The following is a 17,107-nucleotide window of genomic DNA, read 5'->3' as shown; positions in this document are numbered from 1 at the left end:
CAGATACAGGTGACCCCAATACTGAATAAGCTATTTAATTTTTATTTTTCAGAAAACACTAATTGTTCTTCATCTTTTACAACCGCAAATATCTCATTAATTCTAAAAAAGGGTAAAGATCCGGAATTACCTAGCTCCTATAGACCGATCTCAGTCCTAAACACCGACTATAAGTTGCTGGCATCTATAATAGCCTCCCGATTAAAACCATATATGGGTGACTTAATCCACGAGAACCAATCGGGTTTTATGTCGGGCCGGAATCCTGTAAGAAACACAAGGAAACTATTAATCCTGATCGAATCCTTCTGGATCAAATATAAGTCTTTACGAGTAAGGGAAACGGAAGATAAGGCTATCTTAACGATCGACGCGGAGAAAGCATTCGATCGCGTTGACTGGGTCCATCTGTTCTCCGCGTTGGATCGGTTCGGATTTCCTGAATATTTTATTAATTATATTCAACTAATCTATAGTACCCCTTCCTCGGCGATCATCATAAATAATACATCTACCCAACGCTTTGAGCTTTCCAGAGGGACCAGACAAGGATGCCCTCTTTCCCCTTTTTTATTCAATCTGAGTATAGAACCTCTTGCTATTAGATTAAGACAAGAACTAGATGGGATTCTCATGGCAGATGAAAAGCTAGTGTTGCTCCTGTATGCGGATGATCTCTTAATATTTCTTTCTAATCTTAAGGTCACTATACCCATCTTCCAAATGATTATCCAAGAATTTGGGGAGATCTCTGGATTTAAGATAAATATCTCAAAGTCAGAATTAATGTGGGTATATAGAAACCCTCCTTATTATTGTAATTATCCCTTCCTTGAGGTCTCCCAGATTACTTATCTTGGTCTTTGTCTATCCAGAAATCCAGAAGAGTGGTACAAAATAAATTATAGACCATGCCTAGATTTCTGCAGAAAGAAGTTAGTGGAGTGGACCCCGTTACCTATATCATTAACGGCGCGTGTAACCTTAATTAAATCTGTCCTCTTTCCAAAACTTTTTTATATTATGCAGAATATCCCGTGTTTTCTACATAAGAAAGATATTATCATGTATAATAGGGCATGTTCTCAATTCTTATGGAATGGTAAGAGACCACGCATGGCGCCCCATAGACTTATGAATTCTAAGCTTTCAGCCGGCCTCGCTCTCCCTAATATTCAATCATATAATCTGGCTACCTTAGCCAGATTTGCTCTAGACTGGCTAACTGGGAAAGACCAAATTTCCTTGGTTACCTGGGAAAACCAAGTGGTGGCCCCGTTCAATTTGAAGGCACTTTTACACTGTCCCCTCACCTCCTTGCCCTCCAATATATTCTATATGACCACCTTTAAGAACGTCCTGGTGGCCTGGCAGAGGCTTTGTGTGGAAAACGATTGCTCCCCCCATATATCACAATATTTAACTATATGTGGTAATCCTGAGTTCGGGCCGGGCTTAAACAACCAGATATTCAAAGCTTGGGCGTCAAAGGGTCTTCAAAATATTTGGCAACTACTAGGTACAGATGGATACCCACGACTGTTTGAGGATATTGCAACACAATACGAGCTACAGCCACGCGAATTCTATGCTTATCTCCAAGTTAGACATTATCTGCAGGAGCTAAGCTCAAAATACGGGAATAATTGGTCACGGGGCGAGCTACAGGCCAGGATCTCCCTGTATGCGGCAGGAATCTATACAATTTCTCCACTATATCTTCTCACAAACCAGAAAACGTCAAAGACACAGGTAACTGAGATGGTGGCAATGTGGGACACATATTTCCCAGATATAGATGAACAGACCATTATAGGGAGTTTCCAAATAATTCAGCAAAGCTGGGTACCGACTTCGTGGAGAGAGTCACAGATAAAAATTGCTCTTAAAAGATATCTTACTCCTGCTGTTCTCTCCAAATGGTATAAATCAAGAGTCCTCTGTCCTAGATGTTCCTCATTAAGTGCAGATCTATTCCACTGTCTCTGGAGTTGCCCCAAAATCCATCAATACTGGAAGAAAATATCCTACTGGATGACAGCAATTTTGAAATTAGATCATAAAGTATCTCCAATGGATGTTTTCTTTTTGGTGAAATTTCAGGGAATAACCAAGAATTACAACTTGATAAATACGATAATCCTAACAGCTCGGAATCTTATTTTTAAACAGTGGAAAGCTTCTTCTGCACCTACTATGAAACAATTTAAAAGTGCTATGGTTAACCATTTCACAACAGAGCAATTCAATATTCCCTATCCACAAGATAAATATCTGCCTACATTCTTCAAAAAATGGGAAACACTTGTGAGATCTTGTCCTCTCGCACTTCAGAAAAAGTTAATTAAACCTCTCAGAGACTCGGAGTATGTTATGGTAAACATTTTAGCTGGCCATTTCCCTGGAGATTGGGCGTCAGATTCTGGGTCAGGGGATTAGATGGGACGAGAGAGCTGCAGATTTCCTCTTTTTTTTTTTTTTTTTTTTTTTTTTTGTTTGGTATGTGTGATGTGTGAATGCCCGGGAGTGATATTAATTATTAAAAGAAGTAAAGATGAAAAATGATCAAAAATTTGCACAAGTGTAGTATGTTTTCTTTAGATTTTTATACACATAGGATAAACTCTGGTAAACTCTGGTTGATTGTCTAAATTTTGGATTATCTTTATTATGTAAATCACTATAGTAAGGGGATTGTTGACCCTTACCTTGACACGGACTGTTAATGTTTAAACTGTATATGGAATATTTTACCCATTGTGATGTATTTTTTTACATTGATTATTGTAATATATTATCTTTACTATAAAATAAAAGTTTAAAAAAAAAAAAAATTAGTTTCTTGGAAAGTTTTGTTCCTTTTGGCCATCTCTTCTGCCAGAAGAGTTTCTGAATTATCTGCTCTTTCTTGTGAGTCTCCTTTTCTGATTTTTCACCAGGATAAGGCGGTGTTGCGAACTTCTTTTAAATTTTTACCTAAGGTTGTGAATTCTAACAACATTAGTAGAGAAATTGTGGTTCCTTCATTATGTCCTAATCCTAAGAATTCTAAGGAGAAATCATTGCATTCTTTGGATCTAGTTAGAGCTTTGAAATATTATGTTGAAGCTACTAAGAATTTCAGAAAGACTTCTAGTCTATTTGTTATCTTTTCCGGTTCTAGGAAAGGTCAGAAGGCCTCTGCCATTTCTTTGGCATCTTGGTTGAAATCTTTAATTCATCATGCTTATGTCGAGTCGGGTAAAACTCCGCCTCAAAGGATTACAGCTCATTCTACTAGGTCAGTTTCTACTTCCTGGGCGTTTAGGAATGAAGCTTCGGTTGATCAGATTTGCAAAGTAGCAACTTGGTCTTCTTTGCATAATTTTACTAAATTCTACCATTTTGATGTGTTTTCTTCTTCTGAAGCTGTTTTTGGTAGAAAAGTACTTCAGGCAGCTGTTTCAGTTTGAATCTTCTGCTTATATTTTCAGTTTTTTTCTTTATAAGATTTAAACTTTATTTTTGGGTGTGGATTTTTTTCAGCGGAATTGGCTGTCTTTATTTTATCCCTCCCTCTCTAGTGACTCTTGCATGGAAGATCCACATCTTGGGTAGTCATTATCCCATACGTCACTAGCTCATGGACTCTTGCTAATTACATGAAAGAAAACATAATTTATGTAAGAACTTACCTGATAAATTCATTTCTTTCATATTAGCAAGAGTCCATGAGGCCCACCCTTTTTTGTGGTGGTTATGATTTTTTTGGATAAAGCACAATTATTCCAATTCCTTTTATTTATGCTTCGCACTTTTTTCTTATCACCCCACTTCTTGGCTATTCGTTAAACTGATTTGTGGGTGTGGTGAGGGGTGTATTTATAGGCATTTTGAGGTTTGGGAAACTTTGCCCCTCCTGGTAGGAATGTATATCCCATACGTCACTAGCTCATGGACTCTTGCTAATATGAAAGAAATGAATTTTTCATGTAAGTTCTTACATAAATTATGTTATTCATTCATTTTTGCAGGTGAGCAGTCGAAGTGAGGCCCACTTAGAACTTAATTCCTTTAGAAGAAAGCATGATTGTGCCTTGGTAGTCGCTGGTGATTCTTTGGAGGTAATGTACTGTAGATCAAAAAGTCCGAAAATGGGAGTAGTTATACCACCACTATCATTGATTAAAAGTAGAAATTCTTATGATTAATGGGATAATTTAACCTAAAAGTTCCTCATTATTTATTATTAGTATTGAATGCTTACATTGTATTATGCTTATAGGTCTGGGACATAAGTGACACAATATATGGAAATGTATCATTAGTATTACATCTGTGTTGTTATGTGAACCTGTATATTTGACTTTAAAGGGATATTAAAGCTTAAATACATTTTATATGCTCAGTATTGAGGTTATTCCCCGCCTCCACCTAGTCATGGGTGCTGCCATGTTGAAATCTAGCTTTCACTACTTTCCAATGCTGATGTGTTTGCCACAGCTCTCCTTCAGATACCTGCAGTGTAACCTAGATATCATAATGGCAGCACCTATGATTAGAGGAAGATGCATGAAATGTATTTAGTCATAAGTGTACCTTTAACTCCATGACTGAATGAATGGAAGGATTGTCTTTTTTTAGTTACTCCTTCTCCAAATTGGCATAAAAGGGACAATGAACAGCTCAAGATATTAACATAAGTTGTTTAATTACATGTAGTAAAACAACTTTGCAATATATTTCATTATTTATTTTGTTCCCTGTAATTTAATTCTTAATATTTTGGGCTTTCCAATTCATGTTAAACATGGAAGTTCAGACACAGCTATATTCCACACAGTCATTGGTTGTACCCTCTAGTAAGACATTTATAACATTTCCTAATTGGCCTCAGCAGAAAAGGTAACCTAGGTTACAATATGGTGGTGCCCACTGCTTTATGGACATAAGAAAGTTACCCTTATTGTTTCAATATTTAAACAACTAATAACATTTTTAAAAATACATGTACACATTAATCTGAGGCTAATCTTTGCTTTGAATACAACATTTAAGTAATGATCTATTTAGTGTTTAATGTCCCTTTAAACTAATACCCCAATAGTAAAAAAAGATGTCTTGTGCTGTCACCCTTAATATAAAGAGACTATCTGAAACTTAGTCTGTCCTTATGACAACATATGTATAAATTGCACTATATTTGCAAACACTGCTTTTTCCCTGCACTTTAATATTTATCCAGCTTCCTTCAGCTAGAAAATTGTTTAATCTAATAAAGCAGATACTGCATAATGTGTTGCTGCACAAGCCCTAGTGTTCAGTTAATTTTTATTTCCATATGTTTTAGCTAAGTTGATCACAATATGGTGTTAGCAGCCACAGATGTTTCTCAAATAACCATGTTAGCCGTATAAAATCAAAGACGGTTAAAAATATAATTTGGCATGTGTAAATTACATATATACCTTACATTAAGGAAAACTGCAGCATCAAAGTTTTTTCTTTTTATATGCTAAATGTTTTAACTGTAGTGAAAATACAAAAATGCATATGTGCCTATCGTGATGGTTTCATTAGTAGAATTATTATGTATTATAAACGCTGCTATATATTCTTACTTCTTGTGAGACTGGGAGTTTGTAAAAGCATAGTAATGAGATTAACAGATGCGTAGATAGTTTGGTATGTTATGTAAATTGTTGCAAAGTAAAAAACAAAATGATTATGGGTTTCTGCCTCCTGTAGGTGTGTTTAAAGTACTATGAGCATGAATTTGTTGAGCTTGCCTGTCAGTGCCCTGCCGTTGTGTGCTGCCGATGTTCACCGACACAGAAAGCTCACATTGTGAAGCTTCTACAGCAGCACACAGTAGGACGTACGTGTGCCATAGGTGAGCCTCTGTCCTGTCAGTCAGCACCAGCCTAATCTGGGATTCTAATAAATATCCAGGAATTAACGATTCACCTATCACCTCTCAGATATCTAGTCTTTTGTTAAATGTATGTATATCTGAAAAACAATATCAAATGTTTGCTAGTGCTAATAAGAAAAGCTCTCATTTATTTTGTACAGTATGTTACTTACTGATAAACTCACAAATGCACTTGGACACATTTTGCCAATTTTTATGTTAATATTTGTTTAGACGTGTAGTGTTAAAATCTGGAAATTATTTTTGTCTTGGTTCATATATCTATCTATTTTTTTTTTATTGTAATTTATTTATTTTTTCATTACCTCCAAGTCCAGTTGAGTAGGTTAGGTTAAATTATCATATTGAACATTTCCAAAGGATTCCACTATTTTACTGATCATTTCTGATCATGGCCATTCTTTTACCTTTTTTGTGGATTTACTTCTTAGCAACACACTTCTATTTTCCAGCAATGTACTGTTTAAAAAAGGTTTAAACTCAGACATTGCATCAAGAAAATATGTTTTCCTCTTATAACCCACAATGGCCACAATATTGTATGCATTTCCTTCATTTACACTATTTTAATTACCTTCTTTTATTTTTGTACATAAAATCTTTTTATTGAAAATGTGCAAATTTCATTACCACAAAATACATATATTTGTTGGCAAAAAAAACCCAGTATGTGTATAAGAAAATCAAAAATAAAATTCTTACAACCCTGGGCACCTTTAGGGCACCTTTCATTTAAAGGTAAAGTAGATTGCTTCCTATCTCTTATGCTTGGAGCATTTTTTATTTTCTCCTTCCAATACATTATATTGTCAAAAAAATATTTTGTATTTGTTAACTGTTATTTTTTTTATTTGGCTTATGTTTCACAAGTGTTTAAAGTATTTCTTTTATGTAATTGGCAAGAGTCCATGAGCTAGTGACATATGGGATATACAATCCTACCAGGAGGGGCAAAGTTTCCCAAACCTCAAAATGCCTATAAATACACCCCTCACCTCACCCACAATTCAGTTTTACAAACTTTACTTCCCTATGGAGGTGGTGAAGTAAGTTTGTGCTTGATTTTCTTTTGTGATAAGCGATTCTCAGCATTTTGAAGCCCGCATCCTCTCTGAGTACAGTGTTTGTCAGAGGAATGTGAAGGGAGTATCACCTATTGATTCTATGGTTTTCCTCACAGGAAATCTTTTCATAGGTTCTCTGGCATCGGTCGTCAACGATATACTCTCATATTCCATTACCTCTACTGATACTTTTTCAGTACTGGTTTGGCTATCTGCTATATGTGGATGGGTGTCTTTCCGTAAGTATGTTTTCATTACTTAAGACACTCTCAGCTATGGTTTGGCACTTTATGTATTAATATAAAGTTTTAACTTTATATATAACTTTATATATAACTTTGTACTTATATTTGCCATGAGTCAGGTTTATGTATATTTCCTTTTGCAGACTATCAGTTTCAAAATTGGGAAACATATTTAGGAAGTTATTTTTTCTTACCTGGGGTATAGTCTTTTCTTCAAATTGACTGCTTTTTCATTAAATTTCACGGGCAAAATTAGGCTTGCGATGTCGCAAAATTCTAATATTTATTGCGTCATTCTTGGCTCGAGAATTTTTTTGCCGCGAAGGTACGTTTGGTGACACAAATTTGTCATTTCCGGCGTCTTATTTGACGCCAGGTTTCCTTGCACAAGATTGCGTCCGCTATGATGCACATTGCGTAATTTCCGGATGTTGTTAACGCCAACAGTTAATTTTGCATTGTGCGTCATACTTGGCACCAAATAATTTAATTATTTAAACCCTACCCATTTTTTTTCCCATTCCTGGACCTGCCATATAAGGAAATTGATCATTTTGCTTTATATGTTGTTTTTTTCTCTTACATTTGCAAAATGTCTCAATCTGATCCTGTCTCAGAAACAACTGTTAGAACCCTGCTGACTGATAACAGTTCTACCAAAGCTAAGTGTATCTGCTGTAAGTAAGTAGAGATTATATCTCCAGTTGCAGTATGTAACAGTTTTCCTGATAAGCTTTTACATGCAGAGAATGTATCCATCAGTACTAGTACAATGCCTGTTGTTCCTTCAACATCTAATGTACTTGATATCCCTATGAATATAAAAGATTTTATTGCTGATGCGATTCAGAAGGCTTTGTCTGCTATTACGCCTTCTAATAAACGTAAAAGATCTTTTTAAACTTCTCATAAAGTTGATGACATTTCAAATGACAGACAACATACTGAATTATCCTCCTCGGATGAGGATCTATCTGATTCAGAAGATCCTACCTCAGATATTAACACTGACAAATCTACTTATCTCTTTAAGATGGAGTATATACGTTCCTTGTAAAAAGAGGTGTTGATTACTTTGGATATTGAGGAATCTAGTCCTCTTGATGCTAAAACTAGTAAATTATTGATACTAAAACGTTTAAATTCTGTTTATAAACTTCCTGTGGTTACTCCAGAGGTTTTTCCAGTTCCTGATGCTATTTCTGATATGATTTCAAAGGAATAGGATAGGTCTGGTACTTCTTTTATTCGTCTTCTAGGTTTAAAAACTTGTATCATTTGCCATCACCTAGATTGGAGTTTTGTGAAAAAAATCCCCAAATGTAATGGGGCTATTTCTACTCATGCCAAACGTACTACTATTCCTATGGAAGATAGTACTTCTTTTAAAGATCCTTTAGATAGGAAACTTGAATCTTATCTAAGGAAAGCTTATTTATTTTCTGGCTATATTCTTAGGCCTGCTATATCTATGGGTGATGTTGCAGCTGCATCAACTTTTTGGTTGGAAAGCTTAGCGCAACAGGAAACAGATCCTGATTTGTCTAGCATTGTTTGCTTGCTTCAACATGCTAACCATTTTATCTGTGATGCTATTTTTGATATCATCAAAATTGATGTTAAATCTATGTCTTTAGCTATTTTAGCTAGAAGAGCTTTGTGGCTCAAATATTGGAATGCTGACATGGTATCTACGTCTAGATTACTATCTCTTTCTTTCCAAGGTAACAGTTTATTTGTTTCTCAGTTGGATTCAATTATTTCAACTGTCACTGGGGGAAGGTAGTTTTTTTCCCTCAGGATAAAAGATCTAAGGGTAAAGCTTCTAATTGTTTTCGTTCTTTTCAACAGAATAAGGAACAGAAAGCAAATCCTTCCCCCAAAGAATCTGGTTCCAATTGGAAACCTTCTTCAAGTTGGAATAAATCCAAGCCTATTAAGAAACCAAAGCCAGCCCCCAAGTCTGCATGAAGGTGCGGCCCTCATTCCAGCTCAGCTGGTGGGGGGCAGATTAAAATTTTTCTTAAACATTTGGGCAGATTCTGTCCAAAATCAGTGAATACCAGTTCCGTTTGAGGAACAGGGTCTGGGGTTTTATTCAAATCTATTCATTGTCCCGAAGAAAGAAAATTCATTCAGGCCAGTTCTGGATCTGAAAATTTTGAATCGTTTTGTAAGAGTGCCAACTTTCGAAATGGTGACTATAAGGACTATTCTGCCTTTTGTTCAGCAAGGGCATTATATGTCCACAATAGACTTACAGGATGCATATCTTCATATTCCAATTCATCCAGACCACTATCGGTTTCTGAGATTCTCTTTTCTAGACAAGCATTACCAATTTGTCACTCTTCCATTTGGCCTGGCGACAGCGCCAATAATTTTTTTGAAGGCTCTCGTGCCCTACTCTTTGTAATCAGAGAACAGGGTATTGCGGTATTTCCTTATTTGGACGATATCTTGGTACTAGCTCAGTCTTTACATTCTGCCAAATCTCACACGAATCAATTAGTGTTGTTTCTTCAAAGACATGGTTGTAGGATCAATTTACCGAAAAGTTCCTTGATTCCTCAGACAAGGGTCACCTTTTTAGGTTTCCAGATAGATTCAGTGTCCATGAGACAAATTAAATTTGTTTAAGCTTGTCGAAACCTTCAGTCTCAATCATTCCCTTCAGTGGCAATGTGCATCCCCTTTGCTCATTTTCATATGAGACCTCTTCAGCTCTGTATGCTGAATCAATGGTGCAGGGATTATACAAGGATATCACAATTAATATCCTTAAATCCCAATGTTCAACTCTCTCTGACTTGGTGGTTAGAACACCATTGTGTAGTTCAAGGGGCTTCTTTTGTTCATCCAACCTGGACTGTAATCACAACAGATGCAAATCTTTCAGGTTGGGGAGCTTTCTGGGGATCTCTGACAGCACAAGGGGTTTGGAAATCTCAAGAGGCGAGGTTACCAATCAATATTTTAGAACTCTGTGCTATTTTCAGAGCTCTTCAGGTTTGGCCTCTGTTGAAGAGAGAACCATTCATTTGTTTTCAGACAGACAATATCACAACTGTGGCATATGTCAATCACCAGGGTGGGACTCATAGTCCCCTAGCTATGAAAGAAGTATCTCGGATACTTTCTTGGGCGGAATCCAGCTTTTGTTTAATTTCTGCGGTACATATTCCAGGTGTAGACAATTGGGAAGCGGATTAACTCAGCCGTCAGACTTTACATCCGGGGGAGTGGTCTCTCCATTCAGATGTGTTTTTTCAGATTGTTCAGATGTGGGGTCTTCCAGAAATAGATCTGATGGCTTCCCATCTAAACAAGAAACTCCCCACGTACTTGTCCAGGTCCAGGGATCCTCAGGCAGAGTCGGTGGATGCGTTAGCAGTTCCTTGGTTTTACCAACCTGCTTATATCTTCCTGCCTCTATCATCATTCATCATGGAATAATCGTTTGTGTTTCTGGTAGCACCAGCATGGCCTCACAGGTTCTGGTATGCGGATCTTCTCCGGATGTCCAGTTGCCAACCTTGGCCACTTCCTTTAAGACCAAACCTTCTGTCTCAAGGACCGTTTCTCCATCAGGATCTCAAATCGTTAAATTTGAAGGTATGGAAATTGAACGCTTAGTAATTGATGTTTCTCTGACTCAGTGATTGATACTATGTTACAGGCTCGTAAATCTGTTTCTAGGAAGATTTATTATCGAGTTTGGAAGACTTATATTTCATGGTGTTCTTTAAATTCTCTTGGCATTCTTTAAGAATTCCTAGAATTTTACAGTTCCTTCAGGATGGTTTGGATAAAGGTTTGTCTGCAAGTCCCTTGAAGGGACAAATCCTTGCTCTTTCTGTTTTATTTCACAGAAAGATTGCTAATCTTCCTGATATTCACTGTTTTGTACAGGCCTTGGTCCATATCAAGCCTGCCATTAAATCAATCTCTCCTCCTTGGAGTCTTAATTTGGTGTTGAAGGTTTTACAGGCTCCTCCTTTTAAACCTATGCATTCTTTGGATATTAAACTACTTTCTTGGAAAGTGTTGTTCCTTTTGGCTATCTCTTCTGCTAGAAGAGTTTCCGAATTATCTGCTCTTTCTTGTGAGTCTCCTTGTCTTATTTTCCATCAGCAAAAAGCAGTTTTGTGGACTTCATTTAAATTTTTACCTAACGTTGTGAATCCTAACAATATTAATAGGGAAATTGTTGTTCCCTCTTTTGTGTCCCAAGCCTAAGAATTCTTTGGAGAGATCCTTACATTCTCTGGATGTTGTAAGAGCTTTGAAATATTATGTTGAAGCTACTAAAGATTTCAGGAATACTTCTAGTCTGTTGTCCTTTCTGGTTCTAGGAAAGGTCAGAAAGCTTCTGCCATTTCCTTGGCATCTTGGTTAAAGTCTGGTCAGGCTCCGCCTCAGAGAATTACAGCTCATTCTACTAGATCAGTTTCCACTTTGTGGTCTTTTAAGAATAAAGCTTCAGTTGATCAGATTTGCAAAGCAGCAACTTGGTCTTCTTTGCATACATTTACTAAATTCTACCATTTTGATGTATTTGCCTTTCTTTTCAATTATGAGAAAAACTTTTTTTGGATGTGGATTTAATTTTTTTCAGCAGAAAATGGCTGTTTTTGTTTTTTATCCCTCCCTCTCTAGTGACTCTTCTGTGGAGAACCACATCTTGGGTATTACTATCCCATACGTCACTAGCTTATGGACTCTTGCCAATTACATTAAAGAAAACATAGTTTGTGTAAGAACTTACCTGATAAATTCCTATCTTTCATATTGACAAGAGTCCATGAGACCCACCCTTTTTTATGGTGGTTATGTTTTTTTGTATAATTCACAATTATATTTCCAGTTCCTTTTTCGATGCTTTTTACTTTTTTTTCTATCACCCCACTACTTGGCTATTCGTTAAACTGAATTGTGGGTGTGGTGAGGGGTGTATTTATAGGCATTTTAAGGTTTGGGAAACTTTGCCCCTCCTGGTAGGATTGTATATCCCATACGTCACTAGCTCATGGACTCTTGCCAATTACATGAAAGAATTTAATTTATCATGTAAATTCTTACATAAATTATGTTTTTGTTTATAATTAGAGCTTTTGTTTTGATTGTAAATTATATTTTGAAAGGGCTTTCCAATTTTTGTCTAATAAACCATCTTTAATAAATCCAAAATTATTTAATTAGTAAGAATTTACCAATGACGTTCTTATCTGACATTAGCCACATAACCTATACCTGTAAATTAGATAATTAGTTCTTTTTAGTATTTTTTTCTTATATATTTTTTAATAATGTTTTCAATAAAATGTACACAAATAAGGGCTAGATTACAAGTGGAGCATAATCGTTTGCGCCATAGTGAAAAGGGGTATATCACAAGGGTTTGCAGTCATCGGGCTTAACGCTGGTATTACAAGTTGAAGTGATCGAGTGAGCACAATCGTGATTTACGCTAGAATTATTACCGCAATTTTAGAGCTGTGGTTAAAGGGACGTAAAACAAGTTGGTATAGAGACTAAATATAATAATGTGTACTTTAATTACTTTACCTGCAAATGTATACTGCAGTTCCTTGCCATTATCCCTTTCTTTTAAGTTTTCAAATTGTACAGCTCTAACTCCCCCAACACAATTCCTTCTATGGCTGTATCTATACCCACCTTTGATTTAGTAGAATACAGACCTGCACACTCATTATGTACTGGAGCTTGCCTAGAAGCAAATAAACAGCTGTGAGCTCAGTTGAAGTACAATGTCTGTGTTTCTGATGCTAAACACTGATAAGGGCAGTGGATCAGACTAATCCAGACAGCATGGCTATGTAACTAATTTTGCTTATTTTTGAAAATTATTTTAAAATACTTGCCAGCAATTTTTAAATATTTATTTCTCCTACATTGGTGTGTCCGGTCCACGGCTTCATCCTTACTTGTGGGAATATTCTCTTCGCTAACAGGAAATGGCAAAGAGAGCACAGCAAAAGCTGTCCATATAGCTCCCCCTCTGGCTCCGCCCCCCAGTCATTCTCTTTGCCGCTCTGAACAAGTAGCATCTCCACGGGGATGGTAAAGAGTATGTGGTGTTAGTTGTAGTTTTATTTCTTCTATCAAGAGTTTGTTATTTTAAAATAGTGCCGGTTTGTACTATTTACTCTACAACAGAAAGTGATGAAGAGTTCTGTTAAAAGAGGAGTATGATTTTAGCAACAGTAACTAAAATCCATTGCTGTTCCCACGCAGGACTGTTGAAACCAGAGAACTTCAGTTGGGGGGAACAGTTTGCAGACTTTTCTGCTCCAGGTATGACTAGTCTCTTTTCTAACAAGACATAGTAATGCTAGAAGACTGTTATTTTCCCTTATGGGATCGGTAAGCCATTTTCTTAGACTCATAACAGAATGAAGGCTTATAAATGGGCTTTATACTGGTTGACACTATTGTGGGTTGAATCGATTGATTTATATAATATTTATATGACTTTTGGGGTGTTTTGTGACTTTAAAACACTTTTGGGGAACGTTTTTATTTCGCCTGGCACTTGTTTAGACACCTAATCTAGTCAGGAAGGCCCCTTCACTCTGGTATGCAGAGGGAGGAGGCCTCATTTTCGCGCCTCAGTTGCGCAGTTACTTCTAGAAGCAGTGCATGCAGCTTCATGTGAGAGGGTCCTGTGGCCATAAAAACGAATTCAAGAAGGCTTATTTCTGTGGTGAATAACCCCCAAGGAAGGTAAAAGCCGCAGCAAAGGCTGTGGCAGGGACTGTAGTGGGTTTGAACTGGGAAATTGAACAATTAGCTCCGGTTTGCTCATTTAAGGGGTTAGAGACTTGGTGTGCAATACTTTCAAAGCATTAAGACACTAGGGTGCAAATTTTGTAAAGATCGGATATTTCCTTCATAGTTTTTCAAACATTCAGAAATAAAGTGTGCTCTTTTTATTATTTAAAGAGACAGTAACGGTTTTGTTTAAAAACGGTTTTATTGCATTAATAGCCTGCCAAAGTCTGTCTAACATGCCTATACCTTCAGATAGCATATGTTCTGTGTGTATGGAGGCCAAGGTGGTTCCCCCTTTAAATGTATGTTCAAATTGTGCCATGGCGTCCAAACAAAGTAAGGACAGTACTGTCACATTTAATAAGGTTGCCCAAGATGATTCTTCAAGTGAAGGTAGTGGGGATAGTTTATCATCCTCTCCTTCTGTGTCAACACCAGTTTTGCCCGCGCAGGCGATACCTAGTACATCTAGCGCGCCAATGCTTGTTACTATGCAGCAATTAACTGCAGTAATGGATAATTCTATAGCAAATCTTTTATCCAAACTGCCAGCATTTCCCAGAAAGCGTGATTGCTCAGTTTTAAATACAGAGGATGAGCAAGTGGGCGCTGACGATAATTTATCTGTTATACCCTCACACCAGTCTGAATTGGCAGTGTGGGAGGGTCTGTAGGAGGGAGAAATTTCGGATTCAGGAAAAGTTTCTCAGCAGGCAGAACCTGATATTGTGGCATTTAAATTTAAGTTAGAACATCTCCGCGCCCTGCTTAAGGAGGTGCTAACTACTCTTAATGATTGTGACTCTGGTGATTCCAGAGAAATTGTGCAAAATGGACAAATTCTTAGAGGTCCCTGTGCACGCTGATGCCTTTCCGATACCCAAGAGGGTGGCGGACATAGTGACCAAGGAGTGGGAGAAACCAGGTATACCTTTTGTCCCACCTCCTATACTTAAGAAAATGTTCCCCATTGTTGACCCCAGAAGGGACGCATGGCAAACAGTCCCTAAGGTTGAGGGGGCAGTTTCTACGTTGGCCAAGCGCACAACTATTCCCATTGAGGACAGTTGTGCTTTCAAAGATCCTATGGATAAAAAATTGGAAGGATTGCTTAAAAAGATATTTGTTCAGCAAGGTTTCCTTCTCCAACCAATTTCGTGCATTATTCCTGTCACCATGGCGGCGTCTTTTTGGTTCGAGGAACTAGAAAATTCGCTCCATAAGGAGACTCCATATGAGGAAGTCATGGACAGAATTCACGCACTAAAGTTGGCTAATTCCTTTATGTTAGATGCCGCTTTTCAATTGGCTAAATTAGCGGCGAAAAATTCAGGTTTTGCAATAGTGGCGCGCAGAGCGCTTTGGCTAAAATCTTGGTCGGCGGATGTGTCGTCCAAGACAAAACTGCTTAATATTCCTTTCAAAGGTAAGACCCTTTTCGGGCCAGAATTGAAGGAGATTATTTCAGACATCACTGGGGGAAAGGGCCATGCTCTCCCACAGGATAGGCCTTTCAAGGCTAAGAACAAATCTATTTGAGTCGTCAGACTTTCCATCCGGGGGAGTGGGAACTCCACCCGGAGGTCTTTGCCCAGTTAACTCAACTATGGGGCACTCCGGATATGGATCTGATGGCGTCTCGTCAGAACTTCAAAGTTCCTCGATACGGGTCCAGATCCAGGGATCCCAGGGCGACACTGGTGGATGCATTAGTGGCGCCTTGGTCATTCAATCTAGCTTATGTGTTTCCACCGTTCCCTCTCCTTCCCAGGCTGGTAGCCAGGATCAAACAGGAGAAGGCCTCTGTGATTCTAATAGCTCCTGCGTGGCCACGCAGGACTTGGTATGCAGACCTGGTGAATATGTCATCGGCTCCACCATGGAAGCTACCTTTGAGACAGGATCTTCTAGTCCAAGGTCCATTCGAACATCCAAATCTAGTCTCTCTGCAACTGACTGCTTGGAAATTGAACGCTTGATTCTATCTAAGCGTGGGTTTTCAGATTCAGTTATAGATACTCTGGTTCAAGCCAGAAAGCCTGTGACTAGGAAGATTTACCATAAGATATGGCACAAATATATCCGTTGGTGCGAATCCAAGGGATTTTCTTGGAGTAAAATCAAAATTCCTAGGATTCTTTCCTTTCTCCAGATGTACAAGCGTTTGTACAGGCGTTAGTCGGAATCAAGCCTGTTTACAGACCTATGACTCCTCCATGGAGTCTAAACTTAGTTCTTTCAGTTCTTCAAGGGGTTCCGTTTGAACCTCTGCATTCCATAGATATTTAGTTACTATCTTGGAAAGTTCTGTTTTTGGTTGCTATTTCTTCTGCTAGAAGAGTTTCTGAATGATCTGCTTTGCAGTGTACTTCTCCCTATCTGGTATTCCATGCCGATAAGGTAGTTTTACGTACCAAGCCTGGTTTTCTTCCAAAGTTGTTTTCAACAGGAATATTAACCAGGAAATAGTTGTTCCTTCTCTATGTCCGAATCCAGTTTCAAAGAAGGAACGTTTGTTACACAACCTAGATGTGGTCCGTGCTTTAAAATTCTATTTAGAAGCAACAAAGGATTACAGACAAACATCATCTTTGTTTGTCATTTATTCTGGTAAGAGGAGAGGGCAGAAAGCTACTGCTACCTCTCTTTCCTTTTGGCTGAAAAGCATCATCCGATTGGCTTATGAGACTGCCGGACGGCAGCATCCCGAACGAATTACAGCTCACTCTACTAGAGCTGTGGCTTCCACATGGGCCTTCAAGAACGAGGCTTCTGTTGATCAGATCTGTAAGGCAGCGACTTGGTCTTCTCTGCATACTTTTGCCAAATTTTACAAATTTGATACTTATGCTTCTTCGGAGGCTGTTTTTGGGAGAAAGGTGTTGCAAGCTGTGGTGCCTTCCGTTTAGGTTACCTGACTTGTTCCCTCCCTTCATCCGTGTCCTAAAGCTTTGGTATTGGTTCCCACAAGTAAGGATGAAGCCGTGGACCGGACACACCAATGTAGGAGAAAACAGAATTTATGTTTACCTGATAAATTTCTTTCTCCTACGGTGTGTCCGGTCCACGGCCCGCCCTGGCTTTTAGTC

The 17,107-nt window shown here is 37.9% G+C and overlaps 1 protein-coding gene across 2 annotated transcripts in view; it reads left to right on the top strand.

Moving 5' to 3' along the window:
* Window positions 1-17,107, top strand: part of ATP9B (ATPase phospholipid transporting 9B (putative)) — a 1,400,042-nt gene that overhangs the window by 1,217,302 nt on the left and 165,633 nt on the right. For both annotated transcript variants that reach the window (XM_053714846.1, XM_053714845.1), the window contains exons 21-22: window positions 4,014-4,103; window positions 5,728-5,872. In XM_053714846.1, coding sequence (XP_053570821.1) covers window positions 4,014-4,103; window positions 5,728-5,872 — 235 coding nt within the window. The remainder of the gene's footprint in view (window positions 1-4,013; window positions 4,104-5,727; window positions 5,873-17,107) is intronic.

This window comes from Bombina bombina, chromosome 5 (assembly GCF_027579735.1).
Source record: "Bombina bombina isolate aBomBom1 chromosome 5, aBomBom1.pri, whole genome shotgun sequence".
Classification (NCBI taxonomy): domain Eukaryota; kingdom Metazoa; phylum Chordata; class Amphibia; order Anura; family Bombinatoridae; genus Bombina; species Bombina bombina.
Note: the sequence above shows the minus strand (reverse complement) of the source record. Positions and strands in the feature narration are given on the sequence as shown.